Raw genomic sequence first — 14,823 nt, forward strand, 5'->3', positions numbered from 1 at the left:
ATTGTGCAAGTTACACTAAACCACACTGGGAAGGGTAGTGAGGAATCATACAGCCCCTGCGGGTTCTGCTGGGATTTTCCCCCCCAGCATGCTCATTCCCTCAGCAGGATGCAAATTTGGACAGTTCTGGCTAGCACAACAGAGGCACAGCCATACTTTCTTCTCGCCCCACCCTCACACTTGGCTTGGTTTGCACCCCTAAAGCCAGCAGGAGGGAACAATACCTGCAACCTCTTGAGTGCAGAGACTGCAACTGTTGGTAGCCTTTGAATGGGATGTAAAAGGAGGGGTGGAAGGCCTGTTCTGCCTTCCCTCAGCCAGAGACTGGCACAAGGGCCTGGGACAATCTAGCCCTTTCTTGGCATTTGGAGTTAGTCAATATCTGCACAGATATCAGATGCATCATATGCTTCCAAATCTGTCTCTCCCTGAGATGAATTTTTGAGAGGAATGATGATGATAGTGAATTGCAGTAAATTTTACAATGTGTAAATACCAAATAGCCTGGAAAGAAAAAGACTTGGGATGGCGCTGAAGAGTGTCTGACCAGTATCACTTAGATACATTCGTACATTTTCAATTCTGTGAGTGATGATGATCTCAGTAACTTCATGTTTGAATCAAATACCAAGAGTGCAACAGGTAAATTGCCAGTGGGATTATTTAATAACAATTTAAGCAAGCAAACAAACAAACATTCCAATTTTAGATCTAATTTCTGCAACAGATAGAGAGAAAATCAGGTCACCTTCAGATGACACCAGACATGAGAGGCGTGGCAATTCTGGTTCATCTGGCTTTATCTCTAATAAGCACTAAGGAATTCCACTGTAAACAGTGGCAGGCACTGCCTTGATCTTTTTATATTACCAATGTTAAATGAAACAGTGTGTTCCAGGTAGGGAAAGTCAATTACCAAACAATCAAAATGTACACACTCACTGGAGAAAGAACAACATCCAGAATCTAAAACAATGGGAAGCAACAGTTGCCCATGTAAGTAATCTTTTTCTTATTACAAAAGAATGGTTCCAAGAGAGTTTTACCTTTCTCACAATGCCTCCCTGTGAATCCAGAAGGGCAGGCACACTTGTTAGGGGTCACACACGTCCCACCGTATCTGCATCCCTCTTCACAGAATGCTGAAAGAGAAAAGCAGGCTACTGTAAAACACAATTTCTACATTTATTATACATTTGTGAGGTGCCAAAGAAAGTCTGCCAAATACTGTAAAACAGAAAACAGAATTCAAAATGTTAAAATCCAACCCATCTGCAAACAAAAGGAGAAAGGAATCCAGGTAGCTGGTATGGAAGGCTACCTAACTGCCCTCATGGCAAACCACCCTTCCAATTAAAGATTAATATCCACCTGGTGCAAATGATAGAGGGGAAAAAATAGAGTATCACAACATTTTAATGGGCTGATCTTAGCTCAAGTGAACTCAGTAGGAGTTTTGCAATTGTGGTGCCCTTGGTGGTAGACACATGGTATTGGCTCCTCCTCCTTGCTTCCAGCTTATAAATTTCACTGAAAGCCTACAAAATACAGCACTCTCCTGAACTTGTTTTTCTGTTTAAGCAGTTGACATAAAGAAGTTATGTAATCACAAAAGGGAGGCTAAGTGGGCCCTACAGTCGAAAACAGGAAGGGAGATGGACCATGAGACAACTTCTCTATTGAGATATGGTTCACAATATGAAAAAGCTTGAGAACCCCTGCCCTAAACTTAACTGTCCAGTTATTACGATTAAGAAAACCAATGTATCAGGCCCATTCTTATAAACAGTGCTTCTGGTTCTTCTTTTCTACCACTGTAAATAAGGAATAATTCCACCAAACTGAATGTTGTTACACCAAGAGAACAGAATCAGGCCTTCTGTTCTAACACTATTCTTACTTTTTTCAATGAGAGGTCAAAATGAGCCTGCTCCTGCTCCCGCAGAAAGCTTTGGCAAGGACTTCACTGAGAACAAGAATGGTCCCAGTGCGAAGCACGTTCTTAAGAGCATATTTCCTGCCCCTTCTTCAACACACTTGCAGTTCTTGAGGCACTCAGTGGCCTAAGCCCCACTAGCGAGTGGAAGCTAAAATTAATATTTAAACAGAACTCAGCATCTGTGTTAATAACAGAACCACAAAGTACATCAGCAAGCTAAAATCACAGATGGAGTGTTGGCAACGAGATGTTACAAACAGTAGGAAAAGACTTAAAGTGTTACATAACAGATGAGGTGTTTTAGATTTTTTTTTGCGGGGGAGGGGGCAAAGTACTGACAAGAATAACAAGATGAATAAAATACCAAACATTAGGAAAATATATCTTGTAATTTGTAACTGCTTAAGGTGAGAGAAGCAAATCGTATCTCTTTTGCTATGATCTGTCACTCTATCTATATACCTTGTAGCACGGCATTCTGTTTTGGTGACGATGTATGGGAAGGGGAATCCTAAAATATTGTATAGTAATGGTAATGGAAGAATGCAAGGAATTCTAGGAATGGGGGAACCACTTGCCCAATAATATCTGCTATTTCCTGCTACACATATTCCATGTATTAGTCATTTGGAAGTTTATCTACTCTAGTTTCATCTCAATCTTAATCTTTATTGCTTGAAAGTGATAGCTAAGTGGGGACCTTACAGAAGTAACATTAAAATTCTATGTGGCATGAAGATAATTAGTATTTGCAGCAAAGCGGTTATAAAAAGCAAGTGTCATATAGAAAAGAAAAAAACAGATTGTTGTTTGTCAGTCAGTTTCACCATCTAAAAGTAAACAGTCTATCAACAGCATATATTATACTATTTCACTGAAGTGACAGATCATTCAAATAAATAAAAGAGACACGAGGAGGAGGAGAAAAGACAGAGGTTTTATTGCTCATAACTTGTAATACATATAAATAAGACTTATTAGAGCCAATGGGATATACACATATGTAGGGAAGTTAGACTACAACCTCAATTAGGGAGGATTGTCTCTTGTGTTTCCTTACTGCTATAATTGATTCTGTGAATATGACATGTTTGTTTCTTAGAATGAAGCTTATTTCTAGATCTGTACAGAAACTGGTTAACTTTCTTTCTATTCTTCAAGCTAACCAAAGAATGCTCCTCCTGGAAGTGGTTTATGAACAGGGTTGCCATTTTTGAGGCTTTGGCCACTGGGAAAAGACCCAGGCCTCACAGTATTGAGGAGCTTACAGCAAAATGTGATGACATTGCTGTGACACAGAGGCCCACTGGTACTAGCCGGCAAAGAATTCACTGCTCTGTAACTGTCCTATCAGGCCTGACAAACTCACTGCATCTAGCACACTGCTTTCATAATAGTTATCTATTAAGAATGTCATGTGAGATCTTAAATGAAAGCCAGAATCACACAGTTCCTCATAATCATTGTGTAATGTCTGCATTGATTATACTGAAGACATATATATGTACTAAACATATGTTCTAAAATCTAAATCAAGGCAGGGTTGACAAACAGATTTTGAGTTAGACAAAGGAAGTTGGTTCACTTGTCTTGCTATCTGTTATATAAATTAAGCACTGCAAGCCAATACAATGCAAGCCAAATCTGCATATGGAGTAAGCAAGAGAACAGAAAAATAATGGAGACGAAACTACAGTGGGTTGTCCTGTCTCTAGGAGAAAAAATGAACTTTGAAGAATTTAAATAGAATGCAAGGAGACATTTTGTTCTTTCATAGATATTTAGGTCAGAAGGGACCATTATGATCATCTAGTATGACCTCCTGCACAACGCAGGCCACAGAATTTCACCCTCCACTCCTACAAAAAAAACCTCACACCTATATCTGTGCTATTGAAGTCCTCAAATCGTAGTTTAAAGACTTCAAGGAGCAGAGAATCCTCCAGCAAGTGACCCATGCCCCATGCTACAGAGGAAGGCGAAAAACCTCCAGGGCCTCTTCCAATCTGCCCTGGAGGAAAATTCCTTCCCGACCCCAAATATGGCCATCAGCTAAACCCTGAGCATATGGGCAAGATTCATCGGCAAGATACTACAGAAAATTCTTTCCTAAGTAACTCGGATCTCACCCCATCTAATAGCCCATCACAGGCCATTGGGCCTATTTACCATGAATATTTAATTACCAAAACCATGTTATCCCATCATACCATCTCCTCCATAAACTTATCGAGTTTAATCTTAAAGCCAGATAGATCTTTTGCCCCCACTGCTTCCCTTGGAAGGCTATTCCAAAATTTCACTCCTCTGATGGTTAGAAACCTTCGTCTAATTTCTAGTCTAAACTTCCTGGTGGCCAGTTTATATCCATTTGTTCTTGTGTCCACTTTGGTACTGAGCTTCAATAATTCCTCTCCCTCTCCGGTATTAATCCCTCTGATATATTTATAGAGAGCAATCATATCTCCCCTCAACCTTCTTTTAGTTAGGCTAAACAAGCCAAGCTCTTTGAGTCTCCTTTCATAAGACAAGTTTTCCATTCCTCGGATCATCTTAGTAGCCCTTCTCTGTACCTGTTCCATTTTGAATTCATCCTTCCTAAACATGGGAGACCAGAACTTCACACAGTATTCCAGGTGAGGTCTCATCAGTGCCTTGTATAACGGTACTAAAACCTCCTTATCCCTACTGGAAATACCTCTCCTGATGCATCCCAAGACTGCATTAGCTTTTTTCACAGCCATGTCACATTGGCAGCTCATAGTCATCCTATGATCAACCAATACTCCAAGGTCCTTTTCCTCCTCCGTTACTTCTAATTGATGCGTCCCTAGCTTATAACTAAAATTCTTGTTATTAATCCCTAAATGCATGACCTTACACTTCTCACTATTAAATTTCATCCTATTACTATTACTCCAGTTTACAAGGTCATCCAGATCCTCCTGTAGGATATCCCTATCCTTCTCTAAATTGGCAGTGCCTCACAGCTTTGTATCATCCACAAACTTTATTAGCACACTCCCACTTTTTGTGCTGAGGTCAGTAATAAAAAGATTAAATAAGATTGGTCCCAAAACCGATCCTTGAGGAACTCCACTGGTAACCTCCCTCCAGCCTGACAGTTCACCTTTCAGTAGGACCCGTTGCAGTCTCCCCTTTAACCGATTCCTTATCCACCTTTCAATTTTCCTATTGATCCCCATCTTATCCATTTAACTAATAATTCCCCATGTGGCACCATATCAAATGCCTTACTAAAATCTAGGTAAATTAGATCCACTGCATTTCCTTTGTCTAAAAAAATCTGTTACTTTCTCAAAGAAGGAGATCAGGTTGGTTTGGAACAATCTACCTTTTGTAAAATCATGTTGTATTTTGTCCCATTCACCATTGACTTCAATGTCCTTAACTACCTTCTCCTTCAAAATTTTTTCCAAGACCTTGCATACTACAGATGTCCAACTAACAGGCCGATAATTACCCGGATCACTTTTTTTCCCTTTCTTAAAAATAGGAACTATGTTAGCAGTTCTCCAATCATATGGTACAACCCCTGAGTTTACAGATTCATTAAAAATTCTTGCTAATGGGCTTGCAATTTCGGGTGCCAATTCCTTTAATATTCTTGGATGAAGATTATCTGGGCCCCCCGATTTAGTCCCATTAAGCTGTTTGAGTTTTGCTTCTACCTCAAATATGGAAATGTCTACCTCCATATCCTCATTCCCATTTGTCCTGCTACCATTATCCCTAAGATCCTCTTTAGTCTTATTAAAGACTGAGGCAAAGTATTTGTTTAGATATTGGGCCATGCCTAGATTATCCTTGACCTCCACTCCATCCTCAATGTTTAGCGGTCCCACTTCTTCTTTGTTTTCTTCTTATTTATATGACTATAGAACCTTTTACTGTTGGTTTTAATTCCCTTTGAAAGGTCCAACTCTACTTGACTTTTAGCCTGTCTCACTTTATCCCTACATGTTCTGACCTCAATAAGGTAGCTTTCCTTGCTGATCCCTCCCTTCTTCCACTCCCTGTATGCTTTCTGCTTTTTCTTAATCACCTCTCTGAGATGCTTGCTCATCCAGCTTGGTCTACAACTCCTGCCTATAAATTTTTCCCCTTTCTTGGGATGGAGGCTTTCCATAGCTTCTGCAGCTTTGATTTAAAATAATCCCAGGCCTCCTCTACCTTTAGATCCATAAATTCTTCAGTCCAATCCACTTCCCTAACTAATGTCCTTAATTTTTGAAAGTCAGCCCTTTTGAAATCAAAAACCCTAGTTGCAAATTTATTTTTGTTAATCCTTCCGTTCAGTTTGAACTGAATTAACTCATGATCACTTGAGCCAAGATTATCCCCTACAACCATTTCTTCTATAAGGTCCTCACTACTCACCAAAACCAAATCTAAAATGGCATCCCCTCTAGTTGGTTTAGCAACTACTTGCTGAAGGAATCCATCAGCTATCGCATCTAGGAAAATCTGAGCCCTATTATTATTACTAGCACTCTTCCTCCAGTCTATATCTGGGAAGTTAAAGTCTCCCATGATCACACAGTTTCCATTAGTACTTACTTTATTAAAAACATTAAAAAGGGTTCTATCCATATCCAAATTAGATCCCGGCGGTCTATAGCACACCCCAAGCACTATCCCAGGGGAGACTAATAGTTTTCTTCCCCAATGTAATTTTTGCCCAGACGGACTCAGTCATATCCATTTCATTGCTTCTTATTTCTTTACATTCTACCTCATCATTGATATACAGTGTTACTCCACCACCTTTACCTTTATTTCGGTCTTTCCTAAACAGCACATCCCTTCGATACCTGTAGCCCAGCCATGACGACTATCCCACCATGTTTCTGTTACCCCTGTAATATCTGGTTTCACTTCCTGCACCAGTAGCTCTAATTCCTCCATTTTGTTACCTAGGCTCCTCGCGTTAGTGTACAAACATCTTGATTTTTGCTGTTTGGCCTCACTCACATTCTGTACCCTATTAGGCACGGTCATTCTACAGCCAGTATAACCTATTAGACTGGTATCTACACTGCCCTTCCTCCTACCCACGGCTGTATCCTTTCTTACTTTGTTTTCTTTCCTCTCAATGCTAAAATCCGGCATGGAGATTACCTGGACATCTCCCAACCATCTCCCCCAAATTTCTAGTTTAAAGCTCTCTTAATCAGTTGTGCCAGCCTCCATCCTAGAAGTCTATTTCCTTCCCTACTCAGATGAAGTCCATCCCGAGAGAACTGTCCTCTGTCCATGAATGCCTCCCAATGGCCATACATCCCAAAGCCCTCCTTATAGCACCACTGCCTAAGCCATCTATTGATAGTCATAATCTTGTCACACCTTTGTTGCCCTTCTCTAGGAACAGGCAGAATCCCACTAAAGATCACCTGAGCCTCGATTTCCTTAAGCGTCTTCCCCAACCTAGCATAGTCTCCCTTAATAGTTTCCAGCGAGAATCTAGCCGTATCATTTGTTTCCACATGAAGGATAATTAGCGGATTCTTTCCTGCTCCCTTTAGAATACTTTTCAACCATAGGCCTACATCCCGTATCTTAGCACCTGGAAGACAGCATACCCTCCTATTCTCTGGATCAGCTCTGGTTACAGACCTATCTATTCTTCTCAGTAAACAGTCCCCAATCACATAGACCTGCCTTTTCCTAGTGATGGTGCTATTCTCCAGTCTATCCCCTGTTCCCTCTGGCTGCAAGTTATTTCTGTTCCTATTCTCCCTTGTAATCCTCTTTAACCCATCCTGTATCCTCCTGGAGCTCATATTTGGTATAATCTCCATTAACTCTTCCCCTTTTCCTATAGGACTAGCCGCTCTTCTCTTCTTCCTTGCCCTTCCACCTTCAGTGACTACCTGCTGAACCCCTTCTTCATTTTCCAATTCTGCAAACCTATTCCTGAGCTCTATTTCTCCTTCACTAGCCCGTCTTTTCCTCTGCCTGGTTCTTTTAGTCACATGCTTCCACTGACCACTTTCCTCACCCAGTCTCCCCTCAGAATTCCCCAGCCCTGATTCCACCTGCAAGTCTGAGCTTTTCCCTTCAGATACCTCATGTCTTTGCTCCATAATCTGCTCAAACCCCTTCCTAAACTCTACCAGACTTTCCACCTGCATCTCCAAACCTCGGATCTTTTCTTCCATCAGCTTTATCAGACGGCATTTCATACAGACAAAACTCTTACCAGGTGCCCCCTCCAGGATCATGTACATACCACATCCAGTCATCCTCATTGTGTCTTCCGCTACATGGGTCACTCCCACTGCTGCCTCTGTATCTGTCATAGCCTTGCCACCTAAATCCTGTTAATCTGAGAAAAACAAACCACACCCAAAACACCACCACCCACAAAAAAAAAAAAAAAACCACTAACAAGCACCACAAGACAAACTCCCCTTACATTCCCTGAAAAAAATGTCTGGAAAAAAGGTGGGGGTGTTCATGAACGCTTGGATCCTGAATTGACTGAAAACCTGTTAGCTCTCCAAAAGAATGAATCCTTCGGGGGACATCTACTCTATTAAATAGGAAAGATAACCTTTGATAAGCGTAGATCCAGGTTTGTATTTTATTTTATATTTATATTTCTGTTTCCATTATTTACTCTCTCTTAAACTTTGCCTTTGAAAATAACCTTATTTTGTTCAGTGTTGGTGTAGCTGCATTGAGCCCAAGGTATGAGAGAGACAAGGTAGGCGAGGTGATATATTTTATTGGACCAACTTCTGTTGGTGAAAGATACAAGAACTACACACAGATCAAAAGTTGATCTGAAGAAGAGCTCCATGTAGCTTGAAAGTTTGTGTCTTTCACCAACACAAGTTGGCCTAATAAAAGATATTACCTCATCCACTTGTCTCTATAATAAACTTATGACTATTTTTACTATACATGTATTTCAGTGCTGTGTTGTTATATATTGGAGCTGAACGTCAGTTGAAACAAACAAGCTCTTGTATGCACTGTTCCTTTTGGGGACAGCTTACCTGGTAATTTCTGAGAGTATCCCGTGGTTAAAGGCTGGACACTGCAGGGAACACTCTGAGGACTTGGGGGTTGATGTGTGCCTATTACCAGTTTGCCCAGAGAGGGTGGATTCTGCAGATACCAGAAAGGCAGTGCTTGTGTGGCCAGAGACTGTTAGTTTGAGGGAGTTGGAACTACTACAGACACAGACAAGACCGCTTCATGCTAAGAACAAGTAGTGGCTAGGCAGGTACGCATAGGGAGCATCACAACTGAATCAGCATTTTGCAATTTGTCACATCACCACAACACTACATCATTGATGAGCTGCAATGTCATCACACAGTGATAATGTCAATATAGTGATGCTTTGAGTGATATGTTATTAATGATCCTGTGGCGAGGAAGGAAGGCACCACAAACCCCAATGCATGGACACCTGCTTGTCACATGGGTGATCGAGGGTGGGGATATTAAGGCAGAGGAAAAGAGGCTTCAGCAACAGCTATCTGGGGTGTATCCTGGCCCCTCCCTGCTCGCCAAAAAGATCTCTAGAAATTCAGACCCACTGTTCTGACTAGCTTGTTTTTATTTATATCCTTTGTTTATGGCTCAGTAAAAGAAAGGCCTGAGGAAAGGCACAAACTCTGCTAGTAGTAAGATCATTAATCATCTTCCAGATCTGGTGATTCTGCCAACTGGCTACATACCCTTTAATCCGGGTTTGCAAGGAATGGAATCATCCTGTTAACTCCCCCCCAAAAAATAGTGGCTATGAAAGCAGAGATGTTTGTTTGAAGGTTACTTTCTCTAACTGCTGGGAAAAGAGTCTGCAGCATTATAGAGAGAGTTGGTAGCACCACCTAAAGTTAAGGTAAGTCAATACCTCTTGTTATAAGACCCTGATTTCAGTTGCTTTGCCAAACTTTAACCATTTCGGCTGAAACAACCAATGCCAGGTCTCTGCTCAAGGCTGAATTATTCTGGAATGTTTCCACTAAAGTTGTTCAGTCCTTCCTAGAACAAGATTTGTGAAAAAATACATTGTTTCACCCTTGGTAAAAAGTTTGTACAACTATTTCATTGAGAAGATCTAATAACTCTGTGCTTTGAAGCAGGGGCTTGACATTTGGCAGAAGAATGGCCCTAATGTCAGGAATCTGAGTTTTTCTGTCCCCGTGAAAATTTGCCCAAATACGTTAAGGCCTCTGAAAAATCTCAGTTTACAGATGCCCAGGAGAGGCTTTTTAGAGTTTGGCATCTAAATTCACCAAAAATCCATCTGCATTGGGCATGCTCCATCCTGGGACTGCAGGGGCGGAACAGGACTTTGCCTGTAATTGCATTGGGCACAGGCACTGAGAGCAAGGGGACTGCCTCCTTTGTCCTTTCGATGCTCCCCCACCAAAGCGCTGCAGCATAGTTAGCAACTGACTGGTGTCCCTACTTCAGGAACTGGAGTGAGGCTTCTGACACTCATATGTTATTCACTAGAAGCAAAACAGGAGCATGTTGACCATTGTATGAAAGGGAAATTCTGCCTTGATCATTATCCAAGTTGAATACAGAGTTCCAAAATTCTCTCTTTCTCTCACCAAGGACAACAAAAAGGAACTTTGGTGACTTGCTCTGGAATGAACCACTTCCTGAGCCCTACAGCCAGTGGTAAGGTTGCAGAAATGCAGAGCTTCGGATCTCAAAGTATCTCACCTGATTCCCTCAACCCCAACATCAAAAAATGAGGGCTTACCTGAAAGGAATTTGGCAGCTCTTCTACTTCTATTTCCCAAGTGTAGTGGAACGCTAAACTGTACTATACTATTCAGACACTAGGTGGCACTGGGTGCAAAATACCTTATTTAAAGGAACCTCAGCCATACCTGCCAGATCATTAAAGGATCTTATGATGAACACATCTGGTGTGTACAAGCACACTCTGTATCCAGTCCATATTTGGTACAGGACCATGATATGGTGTCAGGAGTGGGGAAGTAGGTGAGATTCTTTGTTGCTTTGTTCATTCTGTTCTTAGTTTACTCCTGACACCATGTCATTCTCCAGATGTGACGGGGTCAGGCCAGATGGATACAGGAGAGTTGTGGAAGGCAGGTATATTAGCCCCAGGATAAGCAGATCCCTGCTCCCCCGGTAACTGAACAGGGGCTACTCCAGGTTAATTAGGACACCTCAGGCCAATCAAGGGGCCTGCCAGAACCTGTTAAGAGCCTCCCCTCCAGCCAGATAGGGACAAGTGAAAGGAGCTGTGGGAGTGAGGCATGCTACTGGAGAGTTGGGTGGTGTAGACACTGATAAGCACTAGGAGGAAAACCCCACAGGTACAGAGGCAAAGGGCAGGGAAAACCCTGCCCAACAGGGCGAACAGCCCTTCCAGGCCCAGAGCTCTGAGGGAAGAGACCCCGCCAGAAAGGAGAGACTGAACTGAGTGTCTGGTCTGTTGCCCCTAGGCCTGGAGGGGCTACTGGAGACAAAGAGGGTCCCCTCCCCCATCAAGGAGCCCGGGAGGAACTCTGCTCAGGCAAGGGGTAGACATTAACCCTAAAGGCATGGGGAAATTCTGAGGGAGAGTGGAATACCCTGGCCTGATGCTAAGCAGAAGCACGGAAGCCACTGAGGCGGAGAAGGAGCTCTATTACACAGCTTACTCTTCAGTGCCCCAGAGAACTTGAGCTTTGACAAACCTTCAGAATTGAGGGACTGGAAACAAGATTTTGCATTGCTACAAAGCTGCCCAAAGAAACTAGAGATATCTTTAACTTACGCTATGGGGAAGCAAGGAGAGCATACCTTTAAATTCCTTGACTTTATTGAAGACAGTCACAAGGATGACTATGAAAGAGGTCTGGCTATGTCTGATGCATACTTTATACCCCAGAGAAGTGAGGTTTATGAAGAGCATGTTTTCACCAGAGAATTCAAGAACCAGGAGAAAACGCTGAATGTTTTATAAGAGCTCTGCTTACAGTGGCTGAAAACTGTGATTCTGGGAATGCAAAACATGCAAATATCAAAGATAGGCTAGTTATTGGGTTAGCAGACAAAAACATTTCACAGCAGCTACAATTGAAGAGATTTAACCATAGCCATAACTATTCAGATAGCAAAAGTCCAAATTAGTGAAATAGAACAAAAGGCAGGAGCAGCTTGTAAAAACCTGAAACTAGCTTAGAAGCTATAGAACAGACAGTTAAGTGTAAAAAGTCATCATCATAAAAACCCCTGACACAAAGAGAGAGAACTCCCAGGTTAAGAGGGACAAATTCCAGCCTACACGCAAAAGGCATAAAAAAAAAAAAATCAGAGCCCAAGAGATGATGCACATCCAGCCAAAGGCACATGATGTAATACATACATGAAATATGGACATTTTGCAGCTGTTGGCAGTCACGGAGTTGACTCATATTACATACAATCAAGAGCCATTGTTTCTGGGATCTGTCTCTTGGAGTGAAACTGAATATTCATGGCAAGACTAGGACTTTAATATTGACTTAGAAGCTGACTTAATAATCATCTTAGAAGAGACTTACAATCATCTTCAACCCTTCCCAAAGCTGAAGTCACCTGACACAGCTCTGACTAGCCCTGGGAACAACATGGGCCAGTTCACCACAGAAACAACTTAAAAGACAAAAGCTATACATTCAGAGTCTATTTGGTCAAATGACCTGTCAAGGTTCCTTCCCCACTCTGAACTCTAGGGTACAGATGTGGGGACCTGCATGAAAACCCCATTAAGCTTATTTTTACCAGCTTAGGTTAAAACTTCCCCAAGGAACAAACTATTTTACCTTTTGTCCCTGGACTTTTTTGCTGCCACCACCAAGCGTCTAACAAATATAACAGGGGAAGAGCCCACTTGGAAAAGTCCTTCCCCCCCAAAATAAAAGTCCTCACCAATTTGCATAGGTGAACACAGACCCAAACCTTTGGATCTTAAGAACAATGAAAAAGCAATCAGGTTCTTAAAAGAATTTTAATTAAAGAAAAAGTAAAAGAATCACCTCTGTAAAATCAAGATGGTAAATACCTTACAGGGTAATCAATTTCAAAACATAGAGAATCCCTCTAGGCAAAACCTTAAGTTACAAAAAGACCCAAAAACAGGAATATACAGCACAACTTATTTTATCAGCCATTTAAACAAAACAGAATCTAACGCATATCTAACTAGATTGCTTATTAACTTTTTACAGGAGTTCTGACCTGCATTCCCGCTCTGGTCCCGGCAAAAACAACACAGTCAGAAAGAACCCTTTGTTCACCCCCTCCTCCAGCTTTGAAAGTATCTTGTCTCCTCATTGGTCATTTTGGTCAGGTGCCAGCAAGGTTGTCTTAGCTTCTTAACCCTTTACAGGTGAAAGGGTTTCTCCTCTGACCAGGAGGGATTTAAAGGTGTTTATCCTTCCCTTTATATTTATGATATGATCACAGACCAAAAGCCTTCTCAGCCGCAGCATGGCAGCCATGATGGGCCTAGCGAGCAAGGTGGAAGATCTCAATGGAATATTTGGTGATACTGGACTTTTGAAAGGTGATCCAGTACACTTTAAGAGACAATGCTGAACCACAGAGTGTACATACACATCACTGAATTCCTATTCCATTGTTTCATAAAGTAGAAACTGAGCTAAAGAGAATGGAGCAGGTTGGATAATCGAGAAAATCTTTGAGCCAACAACATAGTATGCCCCAATGTGCCACTTATAATGAAAAGTGGAAAAATATTAATGTGCATGTCTCTCAAAAGACTTAATGAAACATCATTTGTTAGTGAAAAAAAATATATCCTCCCAACACTGGATAACTTCCTCCCCAAAGTGAAAGGAGTGACAGTATTCTCCAAGCTGGATGCCTCGAGCAGATTCTAGCACTTTCTCTGGCTCAAGGAATTTAGCAAACTGACTATATTTATCACACTCTTTTGGAGATTTTGCTTTTGAAGGTTACCTTTTGAGAGTACCAGTTCACCTGAAATTTTCCAAAGAAAGGTAGCAGAATTTTTACTAACACAAATGGAGCTGTAGTATTCATGGATGATCTTCTGATATATGGATCTTTGATGGAAGAACACAACAAAACCCTCCATGAAGTCCAAAGCCTAATCCAGTCAGTCTGGACTGAAGTTAAACAAGGAAAAGTGCATTTTATACCTACCCCCAAATCGAGATTTTGAGACAAAGATGGATTCAATCCTAGCCCTGAGAAAGTAGGAACAATTTGAGAATTGAATGCACTAATTAATGTACCAGTACTGAGACACATAATTGGGATGGTATACTTTGGTCGATACCTGTAAGACCTTTCTACAGTGCCAAAACCACTGAATGAACTGTTGAAGTCCAACACATCTTAGCTATGAGGGCCAAATCAAGAAATCACCTTCAAAAAGGTAAAAAATTATCTTAACAGCTCCAGTTCTCATTGGGGTCACAATAATCAGTGGAAATTCAAGCAGCAATAGCCTTGGTGGTGTATTGTTGCAACTGAGTAGCTCTGAGTGGAAGACAGCTGTATTTTGATCTTGCATAGAAGCAGACAAACAATATGAACAGACAGAAAAGGAGAGTTTGACAAGCATAGTGCAGGTGAGAACTTTCATGGATATCTATGGTCTGTTATCAGTGTAAATTAATCCAATCCACACAAACTGTTTGTAACCCTCCTTACAAGAAAAGCACCACTGAGATGCCAACATCTATTGCTAAGGTTAATGAGATTTAACCCAATTGCTAAATATGTTCCTGGGAAATATCTGATAGTTACAAATACTCTGTCAAGGATCCCAGCATCACGCTCAACTACCTGTGAGCTCAATGATGATGTAAAGGCATATGTGGATATTGTAGACACATACACAC

At 41.4% G+C, this 14,823-nt stretch overlaps 1 protein-coding gene across 6 annotated transcripts in view; it reads right to left on the reverse strand.

Annotated features, from left to right (window-relative positions):
• The window catches only part of NELL1 (neural EGFL like 1), a 430,169-nt gene that overhangs the window by 94,241 nt on the left and 321,105 nt on the right, over window positions 1-14,823 (reverse strand). For all 6 annotated transcript variants that reach the window (XM_073347842.1, XM_073347838.1, XM_073347837.1 and 3 more), the window contains one exon: window positions 1,047-1,142. In XM_073347842.1, the coding sequence (XP_073203943.1) occupies window positions 1,047-1,142 (96 nt within the window). The remainder of the gene's footprint in view (window positions 1-1,046; window positions 1,143-14,823) is intronic.

The sequence above is a fragment of the Lepidochelys kempii genome, chromosome 6, assembly GCF_965140265.1.
Source record: "Lepidochelys kempii isolate rLepKem1 chromosome 6, rLepKem1.hap2, whole genome shotgun sequence".
In the NCBI taxonomy this organism is placed as follows: domain Eukaryota; kingdom Metazoa; phylum Chordata; order Testudines; family Cheloniidae; genus Lepidochelys; species Lepidochelys kempii.